Below are 20,681 nucleotides of genomic sequence, written 5' to 3' on the forward strand. Positions count from 1 at the left end.
CTGCTGACAGATTGCGTCTGTGTGAAGCATGAAAAATGCTGAAAATGTGGCATTGTCTCCTTCATCCTCCTTGTCCTCCTCATCTTCCTCGGGATGACCGTTTCAAGCGCAAAGGCGGTTTGAAGGGAAGTTTTGTAACGGGATGAAAATGTTAACGGAGGACCACACACACACACACACACACACACACACACACACACACAACATGAAGGTTGTTGTTCTTGCAGTGTTGTTTCAGAGTCAATCTTTTTCACTCAAAGAGGTTTGGTAAAGATTCAAATTCATCTTAATCTGCTGTTTGATTCTGTCTTAAAAAAATTCTAAATTTTGTGTTTTCAGCATCCTCAACTCTGAATAGACTCCAAAACACCACAAAAAAGTGAATGTTTATAAAGACTAAATCATAAAAATTATGCCCTTTCTCTTGTTGGGTTACAGCTGTCACTGCTTGCAGTTTTAGTTTACTGGTCCTTGTGAGCCGATCAGTACTGTACTCCTTTATCACCATCAGCACCATCTTCCTCACCATCACTGTGTCTGTGTGCAGCTGCAAAGAGCAGCGGTGGGCTGACCGCGCACACTACCGTCTTTGTTCTGCAGAAGAAGAAGTAAACACTTTGCCAGCAGACAGAGGGAGAATATAGCCTCATGACAAACACACACACACACTGGATTTGGTTGGTTATGACCTTTGTGGCATTTTGAAAGTATCAAGGATTGTAACATCTAGTCTTTTTACTGAATCAAAAGGAGATGCTGGAGTTTCATGAGTTTGTGTTTGTCATTTAAATTCAGTCTTGCTTAATACACAACATTCAAATTACTGTCACCTTACAGTAATCCTGATACTTGTACTTGATGTGTTCAGTTTAGTTATTTGCACTCGCATTCAAACTACTTCCAGTCTTCTTCTTCTTCTGGCGTTGTTACAGCGGATGATCTGCCTCCATCTCCTCCTATCCCAGCATCCTTCTTCTGCCCGGCAGTTCTATCTTCATCATCCTTCCTCCAGTATGTCTTCTCTCCCTCGTCTGCATATGTGCAAACCATCTCAGGCTCTCTGACTCCAAGCTGTCCCCCTGTCCTCCACTTGCTTCCAGTGAATATCTGAACATGTTCAGCTTGGCCTCCAAACCAACATCACAGCAGAGGGTTAAGGTTTAATTAATAACTACTAGTTAGCACCTCCACCCTGCCAGCAATCTCTTCTTCTTGTGCACTCTGTTGCTTTGGATGGTGACTTTCATTCCTCTTCTCTGCAGAGCATCCTTCCACTTCTCCAGGTTCTCCTCCACCTGCTCCTTACTCCGGCTGCAGATCAAAGTTTCATCTGCATCTGTATTCTCTAGATGTTTGCAGATCTCCAGTAAATTGCCCAAATTGCTCAGAAATGTAAATTTTTACAGTTGCAGCATTAACAGACACCCCAGAGTAGCTTTTCGAAAGGCAAGTGTAAACAGACTCACACGGCTTACAGTCAAACATTTGAATGTTTGAACTCTGATTCTGATTTTGATTTTAATAAATATGAGAGCGCACAGTGTTTATTTCTGACTGTGGTATTTCAGTTTCTGAGGCTGTTCTCTGTAGATTTGACGGAAACGGGATTTTTGTTAGACTTGTGGTTTCGTTTTTAATAAATCTGGAGAATTGTTTTATTCAGAAGTTTGATGTTCGGTCCTGTGATGAACAAAAGTCCAAACAAAAGACAAAGACGTACAGAGATCTCTCTCTCTCTCTCTCTCTCTGTGGGTGTCGAGCAGTCGATGGTCTGTTTCCTCCCAGCAGCAGCTGATCTGATCGGAGGCTGTCTGAGCAGAGCCGAGCAAACGGCGACAGGTCGACAGCAGGAACCACGAACATCACTGAGCGAGAAATAGGAGATAATTTCAAGACTGAATTAGTCCGAACACGGCTGAACACTCCGCAGGGATGACGGCTCTAACTAGCTGGGAGCTGTGCGTAAAGTACGCGCTCTTCATCTTCAACTTCGTCTTCTGGGTAAGTTTAAACACGCGGGATGAAATATTTAAAGCTCCAGCCGCCCGTGTTTATTCATTTGCGCACAGAAATAAGTCTTCATCTCTCAAATTTGAGCCTGGAAAGATGAAAATGTATTTTTGTGTGATGTGGTTTGTGTTTAACAGAGATGAACCGAGGAGCGTTTTGTTTTGATTTAGCCTATGGCATTTTGAACACTAGTGTGTTTTGTTTAAAGTCGTTCCGGTTTGTGTGTGCTCTTTTATATGAAGCTGATAATATTAATTTTGTGTTTGTGTAACTATCCACTAAAACCGCACTTCGCATTTTTCTGTTTTCTTGTTTCTGACATTCTGGGATGCTGTTGCAGCAGCTGTAGACAGCTGACAAATTAAAGGAAAACCCCACGGAAAGCGTCAATAAAGTGCAGACACACGACAAACCACCGGAACAGCTTCGGTGTTCCTCAGAGTACTAAACAGCCTGCTAGTTGATGGTGTTCATTTCTGGTGACTTTAAAGTTTCGTTGGTTTTGCAGTAGTTCAGAAATCCAGTAGGGGGCGTAGATGAGCCTAACACGTCATTCAAAGACAGAGCGGTTGCCTAATCAGTGCTTTCACCTCCTACTCAGGTGTCCTGTGCAGCGAGGAAGCTTAAGGCAGTCAGAAGGATGGCTCCTTAAAAGTCTGAATGATTTCTCAGGGCAGAGGTCAAAGGGTCGAAGGGCCAGCCTCGGGTCCACACCTCCACCTCAGGAATGTAAAACACTCCTTTACATGTTAAAAGTCCTGATGTACATTTTAAATTCATCCATCAGTTCAAAGAAATAACTTCTTTTTTATTATTAAAATGAAAAAACTCTCACAAATCTTATCGTTTTTTAAAACGTATTTTTACTACCACACTACAAACTCATATTGAAAATGAAAAAAGAAAAGGTTAAAAATCTGAAATAAATCAACCATCCATCAACCATCTTCTAATCTAGCTATCCATCTCAGGGTCTGAAAAGCAGGGTACACCCTGGACTATATGAACTGAGTTAAAGGGAATCAAATGTCTGATTTGTTCCATATGGGACATTAAAGTGGAATATTAAGTGCTTCCTTATTGACTCTGGTAAGCTATTGTTGATAAGCTTCATATCATTCAGCACAGGACAGATGGGGATTATTTTGAACTGTGAATCATCCAAAGCTCCTCTGATGGAGTCTACAAATAAAAACATGGAGCTGAAAATGAGCAGAACAAATCTTTTTAAGGATTAAATTATTTGTACCAGTTTTTTCACTCATTTATGTCGAGCTGCTCACTCACTTTCTCTGATGAATGATCGAGTTCAGTCAAGCCATCAGAGTTTGAGCTCAACAAACAACAGCAGCTTATCACTAAAGACATCCTTAGAGAGAACGAGAGTGACGAACAAAAGACAGGCGGGGAGAGATAACGGAGGCCGACAACAAAGCCGGCGTTGTTGGTTTCACTGGGTCCACTGGGAGCCGATGCAGCGTTGAGTTACTGCAGCAAACAATGAGTCTCCCAAGAGGTGTGAGGATACACCTGTGGAGTTTTTGTTTGTGATTCCTCTGAAACAGCTCGTCTTTTTTTTTTTTATCTGTTTTTAAAGCCAAACGCAGGAGTATGGAGGTAAAACTGACAGCATGAGTCCAGCTGTGCAGCACAGAGGTTAAACTGGAAGAGTGTTTTTATCTTAAAAACAGCACTCAACATGTTTGTTTCTCTTTGTTTCTTTTCAATCAAAGAGCATACTTTTAAAATGCTTTATTCCAATTAGAATCAGTTACGGCTAAGCAAGTCCCAGAAACTGCAGTCCTCTAGCATCCACTGGAGGCCCTATAGAGTGAGGCAGTTTCCACAGACTCCAGTATTAAACTGCCCAACTTATCTGAGATCCCCATGTTGGCATTATTCCTGCATTGCAATAACGTGATTAAACTGCTGTGATATTATAGCTTTGAAATGTGAGGGACGAGAGAAAGAAGTGCCTTTGTTTACATAAATCTCTTCTGAAACAAACGCTAAGCATTTCAAGTGTTTCCTTTATTGATTTATATAATATAATAAATATATTATCAAGTTGGGTTTTTTTGGGGGTTTTTTGTTACTCATGTTGGTTTGCTAGAGATAGTTTTTAATAGCATGAGCCAAATTCTGGGCTAATTGTAATTGAACACTGAGACAATGTGATTGGTTAGCTGCAGCGTCACCAACATTATTGTGATGATATAGTAGGATGACCAACTGTCCTCTTTTTTTGCACACGCTGACTTCTAAAAGCTTATATGACATATTTTTATTTCACCATTCATTAACCGCACAGAGAAGGCATAGTTTAAATATGTTAACGTTTTCTTTAAGCAAACTGTATTATTAAAGTTCTTTGTGACTGGCGCAAGTGTCCTCTTTTTTGGAAATCAAAATATGGTCGCTCTATGATATAGGGTTAACTTTAATGAGGCTTTGCAGACACTTGATGTTAACTTGGACACCTCGAGTCAAACGGACTTAGAGACCACGTGTCATGAGGGGAAACTGGGTTCCCTGACCAGTGGTTGCTGAGAATGTGATTGTTAAAGCTTCGGTTACACAGACCTAGAGACCAGTCAGTGACAACTACCCTGGCAGCCACCTGTTGCTTGGGAAAATTAAGTATTCCCCAACCTGTTGCCAAAAACCTTGTGGTTGCTTTGGAAGTTTGCATGTAGATTTCCTCTCCAGCTACTCTCTGAGCTGTAGTGAGACAGTGAAAAAAGGATTTCCCTTCAAATTAAAGGTTGTCCCCTTTGTAACACATTGGCTGCAGCGCTCAGACACAGCTTTTACTTTGAAGGCGAATCTTGTCCATTTCCAATTTTCCAACCTTTACTGCTTTAACTGCTTTAGTAGTTTAGAGTAATTGCAGACAAACTGCAGACAACCAAAGAAACCAGAAGGAGGTTTTTGGTGCAGCAGCTTCTTTAGAGAGAGGCAGAAACCTCCAGGAACTACTGCCACATTATTTCCCTAGCAACCGGCGGTTGTATCATGTCCAAATTGGCAGACTGCTCTTGAACAGTATTTGCATGATGTCACCTAAAAAAAAGCAGAAATAAACATGTTTACAGCCTCTGTGCTCTCTATGGATGGTTTAAACCTTTCTATGAATTGTACTGTGGGTAATAATTCATCCCCATGGAAAACTGACATTAGTGGTGTGGCCACTTTGATTTAAAGGCTGTTATTGAAGCCACATAAATGAAAGATAATCAAACTTTAAACTGAATCATTTGATATAAATCTTTGTTCTTCACACAGGAAGCAGATTTTCTCTCAGCCTCAAGTCTAGCAGCCAATCAAACTGGGAAACACAGTGTCGATTAACATTTATGAGCCACATGTGAGGTATATGAAGGTTTTTAATTAATGGTGGTCCACAGTGAGTTAGGAGTTGACATCTTGTTTCATAAAGGAAGTGTTAAAGGAGGTAATACAAGAAGTACTGAGGCACCTTTCATGAGTATTTAGAAAAGTCAAGAGGTGTTAAATGCCTTCACCTGTGTTAGACAAGCTGGGTTATGCAGCACACATCCGATTGGATGTGTGCCCCTCTAGCTCCTCCCTCAGCCAGGTGAGTGCTCAGCAGGGTGTGGCTCACAACAAAAGCTGCCTCTCTCTGTCACCTCTCTTCATTCTCCTTCTCCTCCTCACTGTGTGACACTCAGGGCGCTTTTTCTTCCATTTTTCTGCGTAAGAAGATATAAACAGATCCGAGCACCATGAAGAGACAACAGTGCATCAAGTACCTGGTGTTTATCTTCAACTTTCTCTTCTGGGTACGTAGCCTGGTTTAGTGAGTGGACTGAAGTGGTTTGGTTGCTTTGGATTATGCTGCTTTGTTTGATTGTTTGATGGTTTCTGTGACTGGATCAGATTTCAGGAAAGACTCACAATCTAAAACACAGGCAGAGTTTGTTTGGCTGGAGCCACAAAATCTTTAATAATTTGACTATTTTTGATGTTTTGGGAGCTTCAAACCTCTAAAACCATCATTAAATTTGTGCTTTTGTCATCGAGGCTCTTTGAAAGAATCAAAGTGGCCTCACGCAAACCCACGTAGCACTTCCTTCTGGGGAGTTTCAGCTCACAAATCTTTGCTTTTAATTCGCTTCCAGTCTTTATTTTATGTCCCACACTAATCTCTGTAAATGCTGCAGTTTGTTGCTTCTGCAAACTAAATCATCAGTGCTGTGACAGTTTATCAACCTCACAGTCCATCACAAGACTGTCGAGAAGTTCTGGTGCCTTTGAAATGGTCACAATCTCGGTCACCTCCGATGCAAAAGGATTTGACTTCAGGAGTATTATGAGTACATGGTCTGTGGCAACCACGGCCATTAAAATATGTGAAATCATCACGTCATACTGAAGGATGGGGGGGGGGGCTTGTGAATTGTGGTCAGATGGATGGATGAGTGATTGATGACTCACTGTTGCAGGAGCTTAAGGAATTTTCTAGATGGAATTTCCTAAAAATGTTCCCCTTTATGGTCAGGTAGATGGTCAGGTGGAACTGACATGGAATGACACGGCACATCTGAGTTTTGACATATTTGCTAAAACTGATTCAAAAGTTAATGCAGTTTAAGGCGAAGGAATGAAGATGGGCAGGAGACCGAAGAATGTCATTTCCTTGACTGCAGACAGATGGACATGCTTGGAAAACGTGCAGAGCGACTCAAAATGAAAGAGCAAGATAAACGAGTGGCTAATTTGCTCAAGAACTGCAGTGACTGTAGGGCAGCATGAAATTACAGCCTGACTTGGTGGTTTGGTGCAGTGCATGCAGCATGCAGGACAGAACAAAGAGAACTGGCCGGGTAGCTTTGAGCCACTTTTATGTTAAGGTGACGTCACACACATACAGGTGAGAGAGTGAATGATCCCCAAGCCTCCTGATTCATCTCCAGGATGAGGGATTTTACAGAAATTACAGAATCAAGTCTAAAAATCACAGATTTTAAACAGACTGTGAATAAATGGCATTAACTATTTTAAGCAAAACTGCTTGCAAAGAAACAGTTCTCAAACTGTGGGTTGTGGACCACGAGGTGGGAAATATACAGGGACAGTAACAGAAGCTTCAACCACTACAGTTCAACTGGAATGCTTTTTAAATGGTTTTGATAAATGCAAATAAAAACCGGTTAGACATGAGGTAAAACCCGAGGTGTAAGTCTGACCTACTAAGTTTAAACGGTGTATATATTAAGAAAAGACATGATTTGCATATGACTCAGGTGTGCTGAAGCTGCGCTGCTAGGATGTCAGGTCATTATTTTACAATGTGCACCTGTCAGAAATTTATGCCAGCACTGATGAGAGGACTGGAGTGAGTGATAAACTTCCAGGCGACTGGAAAATGTGTATCTGTGTCTCTGCAGTGCGTCACCTCCGGCTGTTAAATGGTCTTTTGTCCTGTAGGACTCCATCTCATTGGTGGACCACCCTGCCCTCTAATTTAAGTTCGTCTATTGGCCCCCTCCTCCAAACACAAACGTGAGATTAGACTGATTTTACATTGAGTCGGCCTCGAGTGTTTCTGATTATTAACCTGAAGAAGTTTCCCACAGTGTGAAGAGCTGTAGGTTCAACAGCACCACTAATTTTTTTTTTTATCACACCTGGAATCAGTTTTGCTTCACCTGTCCTCACAAGCAGTTACAGTTACACTTCACCAGACTCCATTCACAAAAACTGCAGTTTTATTTTCCAAAACATGGGAGAAATTCTACTTTTGATTTGCTGTTAGGTGGTACCAGCCTGTGCATCGCCAGAACTCCCAAACTAACCTCGTCATGGTTATTGTTGTTTCTGCATGGCTAATAGTGCTGCAGAGCAGCTCTGTGGTTAATGAGAGCCAACATGAACCTCAGGGGAAAATGCTGTTTTCATCTCCTCCACACACAACAGTCGAGTCCCTAGAGTGTTTGTGGTTCACTAATACCAACATCCCCAGCATTCAGGATGCCAGACGTCCTTTCCTTTCTTTTTTCTATATCCCTTTTTTTTTTTTTTTTATTGTTACAAATTAATGACAAATGTTTATTTGGGTTAATTCATGTTAAATATTCTGCAAATGTTGGTAATGGTGCACTAGACAAGCGTGAGAGCGATGTGAGAAGGCTTCTCACATGAACTCTGCTATTGTTCATAACCAGCGATTTTCACTTTACTTTAATTTACTGAAACTGAAGTGGACTGTGCGTGCCCTACATGAAGCCGTATGATTTGTAAGATCATTCTTCTAAACTTGGCTGAAAATTGAGTTTACTCCCTCAGATTAGTGTCTAGGAGGCTCATGGTTCGTGATAAAGTTGCCACCTGCAGTTATGAAAGCTGAGACTAAAATAGTTTTCATAGCTGCCTGTAAACATGATTTTTTTTTTTTTTGTTTGTTTTGTTTGTGTTTTTGCTTTTTTTTTTTTTTTTTAAAAGTAAAGCGGGATGTTGTAACCTGAGTGTAGACAGGGATCGACTCAAGTGGACAAGAGGAACTGCAGTTAATGGTAGCGCATTGATGATGTCTCAATATTCATATACAGATACTGGAATTTAAATCTATTGATCTGTGAAGATTCATTTGAATATCTGCTGACTAGTCTGGACAATATACTATATATAATTAGATAGGGATGATTAAATGAAGAATGAGTGGAAAGTTATCCATCATACATTAACTAATACTTGCATTCAAACAGTAGCAGGTAAGATGTGGTACTTTAGTCAAAGGAGCTTGCAAAGAAAAGCATCTGGACTTCTTTAAGTTGCTTGAAGACGTTTCACCTCTCATCCGAGAAGCTTCTTCAGTTCTAAGGTCAAATGGTGGAGAGTCCCAGATATAAACCTAGTGGGAGTGACCCCCCACAGAGGGACAAAAGGACCCCCTGATGATCCTCTAATCGCCTGAGCCAAGGTGTGAAACATCAAGTAACTTAAAGAAGTCCAGACGCTTTTCTTTGCAAGCTCCTTTGACTACGATGACCTGGATGACTGAGAACCTTCACAGACATGTGGTACTTTACTTTCACAACATGATGGGGTCATTTCTGACTTCTGCTGTCTATGACGGATATTTTAAAATGCTCTATTTCCATGTTAACATGGACTCCTGCTATTCTAGCCCTGTTTATTGCAACGCAGTGTAGAGATGAAGTGGAAAGTTGCGTTGACACTAGTGAAAGGTGCAGAGGCTTAAACCTCCATTCTTTACAGAGCGAGTGGTTGGATCAGACAACGACTGCAAGGCAAATAAAGCAAACTGATCCTGCGTTCTTTAAGCTCGAGGCTACGTTTGGAAAGATTTACTGATGATGATCATAAGGTGTGCCTGGCTGACTTAACGCTGACAAACCAGCGATGGGATGATGTCACATGCTGACAGTTACAGGTGTGGCTCTGATTGCTGGAAGATTTCTACTTTCAGTTTACTCACATTGAGGTCACACTAAGTCGAGCAGCCCAAGGCGTTATATAAAATGACCCTCCTTATGTTTCAGGCAAGTCTGTGCATCCCAGTTTGGATGACTGACTTACAGGTTAATCTGACATGGAGCCTGAAACGCACAGTTGTGTGATAAAAGTGAATGAAAGCAATGGTGTTTGCTTTTAGAGGTGTATGAATTATGCAGCTGATGCCTCTAATTCTCCTACATGTTTACAGCCTGATGCTGTTTTAGTCTCTGTAGGGAGTTTATCTTGCAATTGACTACAGGCCTCGCCTACGAGTATTCATCTTCATGTTTTATCTGTTGGAGCATTTATTTGATAACCTGGCACTACAGTGTTCACAGTACAGTACAGCCAGTCAACTTGTGCTGCGGGTTTAATGAACGTCTAGTATTTTACAGAAAACAATGGCGTGATGATCCTCCAACTCAGTTGGGAATTTACAGCTGTGCTTCAGCATGTTAGCTAATACTTTTTAATGAATTAAATATTTGCTACTTGAAACATTTTAACAGATTGTTATTTAACTCTAACCCTCTGTTGCCTCTAACGCCCATATTAAAGTGTTTCTTTGTTAAGGATTCTGGTTAACAACAATAAAAGGATGGTACACTAGCTAATGCTAGCATACAAAACTAACAATGAAAGGGAATTTTTCCCAATGACATTAAAAAACAAGGTAAGCTGCTACGCTCGTTGTCATATTATTTGTATGCCTTGGTGAGCTAACGCTGGCTAGAAAAATAAAGCTGTCCAACAGGGTAGAATTGTCAGACAGAAGTAATTTAAAATTTTGAGTTGATATCTCAAATTTTTTTTTTTCTTAAATTTTATTTCTGCATTTAAATTAAACATAACATGCTTATACAAATCAACCGAGAACAATTACTGTCTTTAACATTTGTGAACTTATAAGCATGAAAGGAGAAAAAAAAAAAAAGAGAAAAAAAGAAAAAAAAGAAAAAGACCTTCAACTTTCAAAACCTTCCTATTCATTTGCCACTTAAATTTTTTAAGCAGCTTGATTCATTGATTCACTCATTCATTTGGGCAGGAAAACCCCCTCGGATATCCATGGCTCATCTTCAAAAAAACACTTCCTGCGGGGGGTTAGGTCTCCCTGTGTTTAGACATTATTATTGGGCAGCAAATTCAAGAGCTCTATTGTACTGGCAGTGGGGTTCGCCTATTGATTATTGTCATGACAAGCTTCCGATCTGGCTCCAGGTAGAGGCAACAACAGTATCTGAAGCCTCATTACCGGTCTTATTGTTTTCTAACACGGGTTCTTGTAATAATTCGCTCAGTCGTAATTTTGTTGTTAAACACTCCTTAAAGATATTAAGTCAAATGAGGAAATCTCTCAAACTACCTGATTTTTCAGTAGGAATGCCAATAATACATAACTACGTGTTTAAACCAGGTAAAATGGATAGGGTGTTTTTAGAATGGGGGGGAAAAGGGATTGAAATACATTGAGGACTTATATACAGATGACAAATTTATGTCCTTCCTTCAACTTCAAGAAAAGTTTCAGTTACCTCAATCACATTTTTTTTCGTTATCTTCAAATAAGGAATTTTGTTCAACAAAACTTTTCAGACTTTCCACTGAAGCCACGAAGTTATACTTACTTTGATATAATTCGGAAAGCAAATTTTAAACATTTGATATCTCAGTTTGTTAAGTGCTTTACAATCCCAGTTGATTCCGACCGAATTAGGAAAACATGGGCTGAAGACCTCGGGGTCTCTCTGTCTGAAGAGCAATGATCAAATTGTTTGTCCAATATTCAGAAAGGCTCAATAAATGCCAGATATAAACTAATCCAGTTTAAAGTCATTCATAGACTACACTTTTCTAAACTCAAACTTAACCGGATCTATAATTCTGTATCTCCCTTATGTGACAGATGTAAAGTTGGTGAAGGTTCCCTTGCACATTTATTTTGGCATTGCCCTGTTTTGAATGCTTTTTGGAGCCAGATTTTTATGTGGTTTTCAAACCAATTTAGGAAAAAAATACCACGTGATGGTACATTGGCTATACTTGGATCATTTGCATCAGTCGAATCTTTTTCCTTTTCACAAAAACAGATAATTACAATGGGTATGCTGGCTGCAAAGAAACTTATTCTTTTACAGTGGCGGTCTTCTTCGGCCCCGTGTTTTAACAGGTGGCTTAATGAGATGGTGTCTGTGGCCAGGGTGGAGCAGATAAGATTTGATAGAAAGGGGAAACTGGCGAGTTTTTGTATGATTTGGCAACCATTTCTAGAATTCCTAAAAGAATAACTGATCATAATTTATGCCTCACACTCCACGTGAATTATTATTATTTATTTATTTTTTAGTCTATTTCACTCTTTATTTAGTTAATATTGTTATAAATTTTTTTTTTTTTTTTTTTTTGATATCTCAAAATTTTAATTTGCCAAGTATTTTGGAATTGTATTTGGAGTTATATTTGAGTTAGTCAAACTTTCAAGAGAGAATTCAAGACCTTGATTTACAGATAGCACCCCCACCCCAAAAAACCAAAATCCTGAATCATGGTCAGCAGACCGTAGGAGGAACCAGACGGAGGACATGTTGGGGCAAAGTGTTGCCATTCGGCCTGAATGCTTTATGGTGTGCTTCATATACTCCCTGTTGCACAACAACAGACGTCAGCGTCATGCTGCAGGACATTATGGGAGTTATTTGGGTGGCAACAAAGAGTTGATGTAAACTGTTTTGTGGTTGCTGAGGTGATTCTGAGTCATGGTAGTGGGTAATTACTGTTTGAGACAAAGTATGGCTGTCATTTATTTATCTGTGGATGCCTTCATATCTAAGTCTCCGTTGTGCAGAGGCTCCACATGTATTGAAGTCATGTTTCCTGGATGGCTCCTCTGTGATTGGGTTGGTCTGGATTCAGGAGAATAAGCCGGGCAGCAAGTCGAACTTCATTCCTCAAACGTTAGCCTCATGTTCACCTTCAATGAAAGGGATTCTTATTCATCCACACTAACATACTTTGATTTGAATATGAAACCATTGCATTCCATACTAGCTGCACATAGTTTTGCAACAGTGAAGCATCACATCATCATACCTTACAAAAGCCAGTTCTTTCATTTTGCTCTGAGCAGCTGTTTTTGAACACCTGTCTAAATGACTGTGATGGGTCCATAAGTTCAGGGATGAGTTCATGGTCTCCGTAGTTTTCTGTGTTTTTTAACACAACCTCAGTTGTAAATCACTGCAAAGCAGGATTAATCTGGTTATTGTCTAAGGTAGGATGCTTTATACTCGATCAGCTGCCACTGTGTGGGTGTCCACCTCTTCTTGTCTCTGCATGTTGTTTAACCCCCAATCTCTAAATAACGTTCACATCAAATACTCTCCTTGTTCCTGCACGTCTCAGATTATCGTGCTGTTATAGTCTGGTTCTTATGAGTTAACTCAGATGTTTAGGATAAAGTTGCCTCTGATGTACTGTACACTGCAGCATCTTTTCCTTTGTTCTTTTGTTGTGTGCTTTATTTTTTTCTACGGTCATCGTTCGAGTATACAGTGTAATGACAGTGGAGTGCTGTGAGGCAGGTCCAGGTGAGCCCTGTGGTTTCAGTCAGGTGATACTTCTCAAATCCAGCCTCATTCGGGCTTTTCACTTCTTCTCTCTGTATCTAACTGGTAATGTGTTGCCTGTGTCTTAGACCCCCGGAATTATCGACCCGCGCCTACAGCTGTTGTTGGATTTGATGAAAGTGTCTGTTAATGCGACAGACTTGAGCTGTATGTGCCTTCATTATTTTAAGAGTGGATAATAACTCAATAACAATTTGAAAAAGTGCTCCGGTGGTGCTGGCTCTGTTAACTTACCTTGTTGTGAGCACAGTGTTCTTCCAAACATCAGGAACAAGGTCACACGTGCTGCAATGCCTGCTTTAGAAGCATTTCTGCAGGTTCAGACCACAGACATGGACATAGCTTCTGCTTGTATGAAAAATGAAGTCTGCGTCAAACTGCCTTTACAGCTGCATTGGGGTTTTTTTATGCCCACCAGGGGGCGACCCTTGCGGTTGGATAGAAGTGTAGAGGCTCAGTTTCTCTCTGACTTCAGTCCTTTTCTTGGCTCAGTTGCTAGTTCTGTATCTTTTTGCTTAACATGAGTTTCTCTGTGGTTTATCTGTAAATATCTGTAAATGAGGACAAATGTGCAAAATGACACTAGTATTTGAATATAGTCTCACGGAGAGAACATTAAACCTCCTTCAGAGACAGTAAACATGTTTTTCGTCTTGCAGCTGGCAGGAACCGGCGTGCTCGCTGTGGGACTCTGGCTGCGTTTTGACTCCAGGACGGCAGGACTGTTCGAAGGGGAGGAGTCGCCCTCTGTCTTCTTTACGGGTAAGGCCCCTGCTGGTTAAACCCTGGATGCAAAACACTTACATGGAAACAAAAGACCATGAAGGAGAATAACCTTGAGGATGGCAAGAACCTTTTATAGAGCACAGGTGAAGCATCTTAATCGCAGCAGCTTCACTTTTACATTTTTGGATATCTCACAACCATAAACCACAAAATAACAAAAAGAACATACAAAGATTCAAACTGCACAGAAAGACGGGGAAATGATCAGCTCCTCCTCCACTATCATGGTCTTTGAACCTGCCATGGAGTGCTGGTGGTGGGTGTTGTTGTAATTACAGCTGACGTGTCTGTAGTGTAGCTTTGACGCACATTACGAGTCTGTTCGTTTTATCATGCTGTCCTATCAATGTAAAGTCTGACACTGCTCATTTCACTCCAACCAGCAGAAACCGTGCCGAATAATCTGCAGCTGAAAATAGTCCCCAGTAACCACTTCGTCCTGTTTATTAACAACCACAGCGTTGTTTCTAGAATGAAATCTTTATATTTGTGGAGGAAGTCATAATTTCAAATTGAATGCACTACAGCTGCATTTAGCTCTGTCGGGCTCTGGACGTGGATATAACCTGACCTCAGAGAGGCGGGGCACTCGGAGGGCAGCTGAGGCCAAAGTTGGTCCACAGCGAGGCGGCTCGTCCAACCCAGCAGATCCCTCCACACATAGCGCTCATTCTTCCCGGCGCACAGGGACTCCTTTGTTCTCAGACTTCTGTATTCCCGGAGGAACTGTCCCACCCTCCCGTCTTTGTGCGTTGCATCCATCAAACTGATAAGAGAAGTGGGCAGAGAGGAGACGGAGGACGGGCCTGACATGACAAACATCTTAATAATGGCTTTGGAGGAGTATTTGTGTGTGTGGCTCATGCGCTCACTGTTGTTGTTATCCGACAGCCTGTTTATGATTCATCCTCATGAAGTCACCGTTGAAGTGTCGAATCATCGCTCTAAATCACCCTGCAGCTGATTCCCACTCACCAGATCGTGACTGAAGGTGTTTTTGATAAATAACTCATTAAAAACAGCTTCTGGTGCCTCTCAGGCCTTCGTGTCTGTTCGAATCAGAGCGGCAGCAGCCCTATGAGCCAGAATGCAAATCACTGATGTACATTTACATTTTTAAAAGGCTTGAGCAGGTAAATCAGGGCTGATTTCCAATCAGCCTTCCACATGCACTTGTACACTCACTGACACTTTATTAGAAACAAAGCATGGGTTCTGTTAGAGTTGATGCTTTTGAGATTGTCATTTGTGCTAAGATATATAGACGTGGACAAAATTGTTGGTACTCTTTGGTCAATGAAAGAGAAACTCACAATGGTCACAGAAGTAACTTTAATCTGATAAAAGTAATAATAAATTAAAACCAATGAAAGTCAGACATTGCTTTTCAACAATGCTTCAATTGAATTATTAAAAAAAATAAATGCATGAAACTGGTCTGGAAAAAATTATGGTACCCCTAGAAAAGAATGAAAATAATGTGACCAAAGGGACATGTTAATCCAAGGTGTCTACAATCTTGTAATCAGTCAGTGGTCCTATATATGGGACTCCAGGTAGTCACTGTGTTTGGTGACATGGTGTGTACCACACTCAACATGGACCAGAGAAAGCGAAGGAAAGAGTTGTCTCAGGAGATTAGAGATAAAATCATAGACAAGCATGTTAAAGGTAAAGGCTATAAGACCATCTCCAAGCAGCTAGATGTTCCTGTGACTACAGTTTAGGGCTGGGTATTGTCACTGATTTCTAAAATCGATTCGATTCCGATTCACAAGGTCCCGAATCGATTCTATTTGCCTCAGTCAGAAATATTAAAATTCTGATCACGTATCAAATATCCATATTTTTATATCTATAAAAAGAAAGCTGACACTTGAGACTTTATCAAAGGTGTAAGCATCACAGCAGATGCCTTTGTGTCAAAGTAACTGAGGATAAAACAGAAAAACATGAAGGTGATTTTCCTGGCCTGGGATTTTATAGCAGATAACCTTAAAAATATTCTGCAGTAGATCAAAAACAAAAGAAAGTCATTAGTCAACATATGAACATTACCTGATGCTGCTGAAGTGAAGCAAAGTTAGAGGTTTTATTAGAGACACAGCTAAGCATTTTGCAATTTTGCATAATTTTAAAAAGTTTAAATTATTGTTATCCAAGCTAGAATTGATTTTAATTGATAAATCAATAATCAAAACCCAACCCTACTACAGTTGCACATGTTATTCAGAATTTAAGATCCATGGGACTGTAGCCAACCTCCCTGGACATGGCCGCAGGAGGAAAATTGATGACAGATCAAAGAGACGGATAATCCGAAAGGTAACAAAAGAGCCCAGAAAGACTTTTAAAGAGATCCAAGCTGAACTTCATGCTCAAGGAACATCGGTGTCAGATCGCACCATGCGTCGTTGTTTGAGCCAACGTGGACTCCATGGGAGACAACCAAGGAAGACCCCATTGTTGAAAACAAATCATAAAAAAGCCAGACTGGAATAAGCCAAACTACATGTTGACAAGCCACAAAGCTTCTGGGAGAATGTCCTGTGGACAGATAAGACAAAATTTGAACTTTTTGTCAAGGCACATCAGCTCTATGTTCAGACAGAAAAATGAAGCATATCTAGAAGAGAACACTGTCCCTACTGTGAAACATGGAGGAGGCTTTGTTATGTTCTGGGGCTGCATCTGGTACAGAGTGTCTTGAATCTGTGCAGGGTGCAATGAAATCTCAAGACTATCAAGGATTATAGAGAGAAATGTGCTGGCCAGTGTCAGAAAGCTTGGTCTCGGTCACAGTCATGGGTCTTGCAACAGGACAATGACCCAAAACACACAGCTAAAAACACCCAAGAATGGCTAAGAGGAAAACATTGGACTATTTTAAAGTAGCCTTCTATGAGCTCTGACCTCCAATCCTATTGAGCATCTTTGGAAGGAGCTGAAACATGCGGTCTAGAAAAGGCGCCCTTCAAACCGGAAACAACTGGAGCAGTTTGCTCATGAGGAGTGGACCATAATACCTCCTGAGTGGTGCAGAAGTCTCATTGACAGTTACAGGAATCGTAACGAAAGGTTGTGCAACAAAATATTAATTTGTGGGTACCATCATTTTTGTCCAGGCCTGTTCCATGCATTTATTTTTTTTAAATAATTCTATTGAAGCATGGTTGAAATGCAATGTCTGACTTTCATTGGTTAACATTTATAGAATTTTTATTTATTATTACTTTTGTCTGTGACCATTGAGTTTTTCTTTCATTGACCGAAGGGTACCAACAATTTCTTGTGTATGTGCTGATAAAATGTTTCTCGTTATTAGGTTTCATGCTTCTACGATGGAGTGAGCAGCCTCGTCACTTCTTCTGCTTTTTACACGTTAGTCCGTTGAAAGGTCGCAAACTGTACGGGGTGTGACTGGTTGATAAGAAGTCATGCCTTGTATGGTATGGCGAGGGGCCACACACACACAGACAGACACACTCGCTCAGATACGCTTGCATTACACTGTCACATGGATAACTGAACCTGTTCTTAATCCTTTAATTTTTTTTAAAATCTGTGTCAACAACAAACCTAAGAATAGAGCATCAAGTTCTAATGTTAAACTGTTGAATTGAACATCAGAGTGAATCGCATCCCATTTAACAAAACAAAAAAAATGTTTTGTTAAATGTTTTGAACAGTGTGGTGCTGATATCACTGAGGTTGAGATTATGTGCATAAATTTTAATTTAATCGTGTCTCCTTTGTTTGTAACTGGCCTTGGGAACTTAAAGGCACAGGTGACCCCAGAATGCTTGTTTCCTCTGGCCCATCTGAATGTTTTGTTGCAGGCGTGTACATCCTGATCGCAGCAGGGGCTCTGATGATGGTGGTGGGTTTCCTGGGATGCTGCGGAGCCATCAAAGAGTCTCCTTGCATGTTGGGACTGGTGAGTGATTTCTTTTGTGTTTTAGTTCTCCACATTACATTAAAGACGGGTGACTCTGCTGTGAATCATGAATTCATGCTCAGATTTTTCAGTTGGCACATTTCAGAGATGTTTGGGCTGTAATCACACCGATCACCAGGAAAGACTCCTCAATTTCACCACAAGCGTGTTGGCTGCTGCAGCTCCTGTGTGATGTGACTGTTGGTGGCGATTCGCTGTTATGTTTTTACAAAATGTTTTTGTCCTGCGATTGAAATGGTCATATGAAATTGGTGGATGTGAATCTACTCTGAGCCGTCATTTTAAATATTAAATGGCTTTAGTTTTAACTTACATTTCAGGTCATCTCTTCCTTAGTCATCTGTTATTTGAGCTCTGTGCACAGAAAAGGTGAACAGCAGAGCTGGTGCACAACAACTTAAAGTGTTGATGTTATGTTCACCACACATAAATCTATGGGTTTTTTTTTACCACTGGTTGAGGAAACTTTGGACAAAAGTGACAGATAAAAGTAAAAACCCACTCAGTTTCCTTTCAGGACTGATAACCAAACAAAATCATGTCTACACTCCAAATCTTCTTGTTTTCCGGTTTAGTTCTTCTTCTTCCTGCTTCTCATCTTCGCTGCAGAAGTGGCTGCCGGGATCTGGGGTCTTTCCAACAGCGACCGGGTAACTAACTCTCCCCTTCTGTCTCTTGCATGTATGCACACATTCTTTGTTGATTGACAGGAGTGTTAACTTTGTCTGTGTGTCTTCAGGTGGTGGAGGACATCACAGAGTTTTATAAACAGACTTACGCCAACTACAAGGACACCAAACAACCAGCGCTGAAGGAGACCCTCCGCCTCATCCACTTTGGAGTGAGAACACACACCTGGACACCTTTTATGCAACTTGTTTCCTTATTTTGAAACAGAACAGATGACTGCCTAACCTGTGTGGGCTATTTCCCCCCCCCCCTTGCAGCTCGACTGCTGCGGTCCAACAGGAACGGTGATCGATGCTGCCAGAGATATCTGCCCCAAGCAGGAGGGGCTGGAGATCCTCGTCACCAAGGTAAGGCAGACTGCAACAAAAGGGAGATGACCTCTCATGTCACATCATGTAAATTTTTACTTAAACATTTTAAGATCTAAGAGATTTGTACTAAAAAGTGCTACAGCTAACATTTTTCTCTAGGGTATTCTGGCTTTGTAGAAATCAAGCTCAGATTTGCATCAGACATTTGGTTTAAAATAAGATGTGGAGCTCACACCTGTTTTTGCTGTTTTTGCTTCACGGTCCTGCTTCCCTCCTGCAGAGCTGTCCCGCTGCTATTGACGAGGTGTTTAACAACAAGCTGCACATCATTGGTGGAGTTGGCATCGGCATTGGAGTCATTATGGTGAGTCTGCCACTAATGCACATGTACTGAAACCTTAAGTAAAGCTATCATATGGTTGTTAAACTGGCACAAAGCCTAGAATGTGTCAGGTTTAGAAATGGTTTAGAAAAAGCCAAGTGTCTCATTGTTCTAGTAGTGGGTCTGGCTCGTGATTTATTTATTAAAAACAAAGCCAATTCACAAATGTTGTAAACCTGGCCCCAGTAGGGGCGACATCTGTGGTTGCAAAGACACTTTCATATGTGTAGAAATCTATGAAAAACGACATTACTACTTACTTCATATATGACATCAATAAACACTTTACTGGTGAGTTTATGGCTCAGTCATGAGTACAGAATGCTAAATATGAAGTCTGATGATGACTAGCTATGATTTTTATTGGCTAGCTACCAAACTGTGTGGTAGTTTCACACTAACTAGACATTCTACTTGGTTTGGCCCCTGAAATTTGACTGGCCTGCCCTGATGCCACCAAAAAAAATCAATCCCCAAGGACTATTTTCTTTCATAGAAGAACAAGAAAAATATTAAATATTTACATTCAAGAAGGTGGAATTGGTAATATTTTTTTTTTCAGGGTTGGTCCATTTTTATCATAGAAAATATTTAAAATGAACGTATCAAGATTGTGAAATTTTAAATAACCAAAATACAAAATTATGGAAACTTTGACACTTTTGTAAACAGTGTGGTTTATTTCTTAATGCCACATTCCTGTGTCCTGTGACTCTCTGCAGATCTTCGGGATGATCTTCAGCATGATGCTCTGCTGTGCCATTAAAAGGTCTAGGGACTATGTGTAAAAACCCATGAAACGCCGTCCACCTTTAACTCTGCTGCTGCTTCAAATCATTTAAGAAAGAATAACAACATTTGTCCCTCTGTGTGCTGCTTGGGTCCGTACAGGATGGCTTCGTCGACCTGTGAGAGTATGGCTCCTTTTCAATGACGCCTCTTTAATTCCTCCACTCTGTGGGGTCTGCAGCGAGTTATTTATACCCAAAGTAACCTGATAAGTGATAACTGATACAATCTTTTAAATCAAAAACCTACTTTTCATAATAGGACAGGTTTGAGCATATGCAGGTGAAAGGAGACTTTTGCGACTCTGCTGCCCCCTGGTGGACGCCCCATTTTCTTTAAATCCTTTCCTTTAAGTTATGTTTACAAAATCTGCTAAACGTTTGAGCTAACAGGGTTTTTGCAGCTAAATGAATGTTAATGACCCATGTTTTGTTTTAAAGCTGCGTATTAAAAGCTTTGATTATTTTTTATTTTATAAGTTTTATGCAAATGATTTAATGATTGCAGTTCATGTCTTTAAGATGTCAAATAAATGAACTAAAACAAAGATTTGTCTTAAATGGAGTGCTTGCTGTGAGTGCTAAAGGGGTACAATACAGTCAAATGTACAAATGTTAGGAAAACATTTAATGCAATTTTAACATACT

General features: G+C 40.6%; 1 protein-coding gene across 2 annotated transcripts; it reads left to right on the forward strand.

Moving 5' to 3' along the window:
* Positions 1 to 1,801: 1,801 nt before the first annotated feature.
* LOC101471915 (CD9 antigen) lies at positions 1,802 to 20,581 on the forward strand. 2 transcript variants are annotated; one of them, XM_004564845.6, is made up of 8 exons: positions 1,802 to 2,001; positions 13,778 to 13,880; positions 17,744 to 17,841; positions 18,438 to 18,512; positions 18,602 to 18,703; positions 18,810 to 18,899; positions 19,144 to 19,227; positions 19,968 to 20,581. In XM_004564845.6, the coding sequence occupies exons 1-8, from the start codon at positions 1,933 to 1,935 to the stop codon at positions 20,031 to 20,033; spliced, it is 687 nt and encodes a 228-aa protein (XP_004564902.1). In that variant the 5' UTR covers positions 1,802 to 1,932; the 3' UTR covers positions 20,034 to 20,581. The 2 variants fall into 2 exon arrangements, with proteins under 2 accessions (XP_004564902.1, XP_004564903.1); XM_004564846.5 differs by lacking the exon at positions 1,802 to 2,001 and adding an exon at positions 5,656 to 5,813.
* Positions 20,582 to 20,681: the final 100 nt, after the last annotated feature.

This window comes from Maylandia zebra, linkage group LG17 (genome assembly GCF_041146795.1).
Source record: "Maylandia zebra isolate NMK-2024a linkage group LG17, Mzebra_GT3a, whole genome shotgun sequence".
NCBI lineage: Eukaryota > Metazoa > Chordata > Actinopteri > Cichliformes > Cichlidae > Maylandia > Maylandia zebra.